This window comes from Schistosoma mansoni, chromosome 2 (genome assembly GCF_000237925.1).
Source record: "Schistosoma mansoni strain Puerto Rico chromosome 2, complete genome".
Taxonomy (NCBI): domain Eukaryota; kingdom Metazoa; phylum Platyhelminthes; class Trematoda; order Strigeidida; family Schistosomatidae; genus Schistosoma; species Schistosoma mansoni.
The window spans coordinates 30,618,889-30,623,503 of record NC_031496.1 but is presented as its reverse complement, the minus strand read 5'-3'; the positions used below and the strand labels follow the sequence as shown (position 1 = coordinate 30,623,503).

The 4,615-nt window shown below is 31.8% G+C and overlaps 1 protein-coding gene across 1 annotated transcript; it reads right to left on the bottom strand.

The window, feature by feature from the left end:
- Window positions 1-228: 228 nt before the first annotated feature.
- Window positions 229-4,208, bottom strand: Smp_147770 (hypothetical protein; the record flags this gene model as incomplete). The annotated part of the gene is made up of 4 exons (XM_018796356.1): window positions 229-288; window positions 1,883-2,175; window positions 3,566-3,726; window positions 4,084-4,208. The coding sequence occupies 4 exons, from the start codon at window positions 4,206-4,208 to the stop codon at window positions 229-231; spliced, it is 639 nt and encodes a 212-aa protein (XP_018650577.1).
- Between the last annotated feature and the right edge of the window lie 407 nt (window positions 4,209-4,615).

Sequence of the window (4,615 nt, the reverse complement as noted above, 5' to 3'; positions counted from 1 at the left end):
AATATGGATGTAAAATGAAAAAAAACTTCAAATTTATGAAGTATCTAACAATTACAATAATCAAACCGGTAATTGAAAAAAAAGAAATCAAACAGGCAACGATAGGGTATTATAACATAAAGAAGGAAATTCATATAATCACCTATGTGTACAGATATACAAATAGCATTGTGTGTGTGTGCAGGGGGGAGGAGGAGAAGAGTAAGGGAAAGTAAACATTTCAATGATTCATATTTCATCTTTTAAATTGATTATATTTCTGTACAGTAACTCTAATTGATTAATAGACTAAGAACAGAATAAAATTACATAATACATAGGTCGAAAATAAAAAAAACATCAGACAAAAATTAATATTTGCACAGTTAAATCAATAAATCGATAAACAAAAGAATAGACAACAATAAATAAATGGTAACTATCGCATCATTGATTTATTTAATATTGTACACAGTAGATGATTGATCTTTAAAAAAAAGGGAATAAGTCATTTTTTTTGAGGGGGGAGAGGAGGGTAGTAAAAATAATAGTAGATAATAAAGTAGTGTGAGAACACCACCACCACCACCACGAACAATGATAATGCGTAAGATAGGTGAATGATATTATTCACTCTAAACACATTCATTTAGTGAAGGTGAAAACTCAGATGGTAGGATTTTTTCTTATCCTAATGATGATTGTGTTCAATTTAGAAAAAAAAAGAGATTAACATATCGTTCATTGATTGAAACATAGCAAAATGATTACTGATAACTGGGAATTACTGTTTTTCGTCCTAGATTAAGTTTCCCCTCTCAGTAATAGTGCATAATTAAACTAGAATGAAGCATTTGCTCAAGAGTTATTCAATGGTTGTCATAGTTCATAATGTAAACAATAACATTGTTATAATTAAAACAACAAATAAACCAAACAACAACAACATATAAAAAAAATAAGGAATTCCCCCCCCAAAAAAAAGAAATCAAAACAAATATGTAGGTAAGAAATGAGAAAAAAATAAACGGAAAAGTAGCCATCAACAAACAAATAAACAATAAATATTATGTATCATTTAGATTACTCTTCTTTCTGTAAACAAAAAAATATACACAGGCATGTTACATTGTTTAAAATAATCAATAGAAGGCCAATGGCAGTGAGGTGTATAGGTGCAGCGGGGGGGGGCGGGTTGGAAGGGTAAACAATAAGGAGCATAATAATAGAGCATATGTAAGTGTAAATAAACACAAAAATAATTGTGAAAGCACATAGAATCAAATATATGCGATAGATAATTGGAGGGAAGAGAACCCTCTTAGGGTTGTATTTCATATATGCTTTATAAATATTTCTAATAATTGAAAACATTTAAGCAAAATAATAAAAAATAGATGACAATACATGAAAGAAGCAAAATTATAAATAATAGTTCACATAGATTAATCGATTACATAATATTGCACATCATACACACCGGATTTTATTTTCATTTATTCGTGATTGCATGAAGTTCGCATGCCCTCCCCCCCCCCAAAAAAAGGAAGGAAATAATGTAACACAAAAAACAGAGGTGATAATACGGCAGTTGATAGAATCCAATTGTAGTCTATTACTACTAATAATACTATTATTACTATTATGATCAGTAGTATTCATCTTCTAATAACTCTTGTTTATTGATCATGTTATCATTTGACTTTCCAGTTAAAGAGATAACATGGATATTGGATGAGTGTACAGTAGTAACAGTAGTAGTATTCGTAGTAGTACTAGTGGTACTCTTAGAAGTGAAAGGATGAGAAAGAGGTCTAGATGTGCTACTATTATTATTAATAGTATTAGTATTGTCATCGGTCGTGAAGTGTGTATTCAACGCAGAAGTTGTATTCATCATTACTTGATTGGTACTAACACTAGTAGATTTATTAACAAAGTTTGAATGTTGTTCGTCAGTTAATACTGATTGTAAATTTGTATTTGGGATTTGAATAAATTTATTAGTAGTTGATATAGTAGTATTAATGTTAGGATGATGATGAATATTTGCCGGTTCAATTGGTATAAAACGATATAGTTCTTGATTGAATTGTTCCAATTTATGTAAATATTCACAACTTGTAGCGTTGTCTATTTGATTTAACTCATTAGTAATATTATCATTATTTTTGGAAAACAACAATTTGCCAACCACTATTTGTAAACAAGACAATTTAGAAAACAAGAGAGTGAAGCTAGAGTCATCGATGAATCTAGTACAAAACAAAACTCAAGAAATTCATAAAATATTAAAGAATCTTCATAGAAAAAAGGAGCAAAATAACTGTTTTCAAGTTGATCTAGTGTTTTCGTGAGGGTTGTGAAGTTTGAGAGGGTGACCATCAACCTGTTAAGCTAATGAAGCTATAGAGATAAATAGATCCCCAAAATAAATAGTTCTGTAAGTTTTTGATACTGATGTTGACCTCATTGGTTTTACTGGATACAGCCTAGCTGAAGATGCATAGTCAAGCATCCATACCAGATCATCATGCTGTTCTACGCATCTCGCAAAACAACTAGTTAACTTGGATCAAACACTTTTTGATACATCGAATACCTTCCAAATGTACATTCGAACTCTTTCATTCCTGACTTCTGGTTTGAGTGAGCTTGAGGTCAGTCGATAATAGAGGTGTTACGAACAAAAGCGTCGTGAAACCCCAAATATCCGTGACATCTTCAAAGTCTTTAATTATGAGCGGTTTATGAACTTTCCGATAGCAATTTCAATGTCTTGATGGCTCCTGACCAACTGAATCAGGAGAAACCATTCAAATACATAGTCCGAGAAAAATGTAAGACGAGAAAGAGCTAAAAGGCTTGATAACTGAGAACCTTCACAAATGTTATGGAATAATGGAGATGAAGATGGAATAACTGTAAGGCCTCATAAATATATATAATTTTGATGAGAATAAAATTGATGTACTCTAAATAAAACTGTGTCTTCATTTTGTGTACTTATTGAACCGGCCACGTATGTACAAGCTCTGTATGATTTTATGGTTAAGTTACTAAGTTGGTAACATAATGACTTAAACATAGTACTATAATTATAACAAGTAAAAAAGGTTTGTTCACATCTGCTTATCACTACTTTTTGGGTTCAACAGATGAATACTATCTATACAACTGAATTAGTCAGTCAGTCATTAACCACATTCATAGGATTATTGTTAATTCCTGGATGAGGGTGACGGAAACATTTCGTATATTCATGATACAAAACCCTAGAAATCTGTCGAAGTCTATCTTTTCGTTAGAATAGTGAAAGCTTCGCAATATAGTTTAGATTTATTTTTTTACAAGGATACTAGGTATAATATTTCCTAGACTCAATTCAATAACGTTAGCTAAACATACAAAACAAAAGGAATGCATAGTAGATAGATGAGTGATATAATCCTATTACGAAATTCTTTGCAAAATCTTAACCAGATACTTTTCGAATATAATTGGTTTCAAATAATTTAATCTTCTTATATAATCAACAATAGAAAACGTTTAACAGTAATAGAAACCAAAAAAAGTGTTTGTTCACCTTGAAGTTGTTGATTAACTGCTTTCATATTTTCAAATGTATCATGTAAGGCATATTTTGTTGATGATTGTACATCATCTCGATTCTGTTGTATTGATACATAGCGGCTACTTAATTCAGTAGTATTACTTCCACTAGCGTTAGCTTGTTGTTGATTATAACTTTAAATAAAAATAGGAAAAGAGGTCAGAGGAGAAATGTAATCAAATAAAAAATACACTACTACTCGCGAGTGTGGGATCGTGGATGCGCACTGCCACTGAGGAGTCCCATAATAGGACGAAACGGCCGTCCAGGGCTTCCAGGTTTTCCATTGTGATCTAGCTTCAATTGACTCATGATTTCAACTATGAAAATACTGAAATCTCCACAAAACCCCTTCCGAATTTAATATGAATAAATAAAAGTGACTACTTGATGTGTAAATTTCAAGTGAGGTTGGGATTGTATCACGGATTAATACTATTTGAGACGGGGGACAATAAAAAAAGTCAAAGAGTAATCAATAGATGTTTCACCTGAGTATGGTACTACTTTTTAGGATTGTGCACGAATAAATCAAACATGGATCGAATCCTGGACTTTCAGACTTCATAAGAAGTGTGTCATCTTTACGTAAATGGTTTGAAATCACATAGTTCATAATCCAAATTTAAGTCAATTCATGTTTTTATTGCAATAATCATTCAACAGAATTCATAAATAACTCCCTTACTCTCGACGTGATTACCCAGCCGAAATTCCTCATTTCAATAGGACTTTGAGATTTAATTTCAAAGTTTTTTTATGGGCATGTACACGATTATTATTGGATGAAAGGTTATGGATACCCACCGAATCTGGAGTCTCAGTCTAGAGTTGGACAAATGTCCAGCACTTCTTAGATCACGGTGCTTCCTTAGCTGGTATTAGTTCATGTACAGTAATAATTTCCGCGACAAATAATTGCCACAGACTACTCAATCAAACATTTTAATCTTGGTACGACCGGGTAACTAACTACAAATCCATGTTGTTAACATTGAGGTTCAATTATTGTGCGTCCAGGCT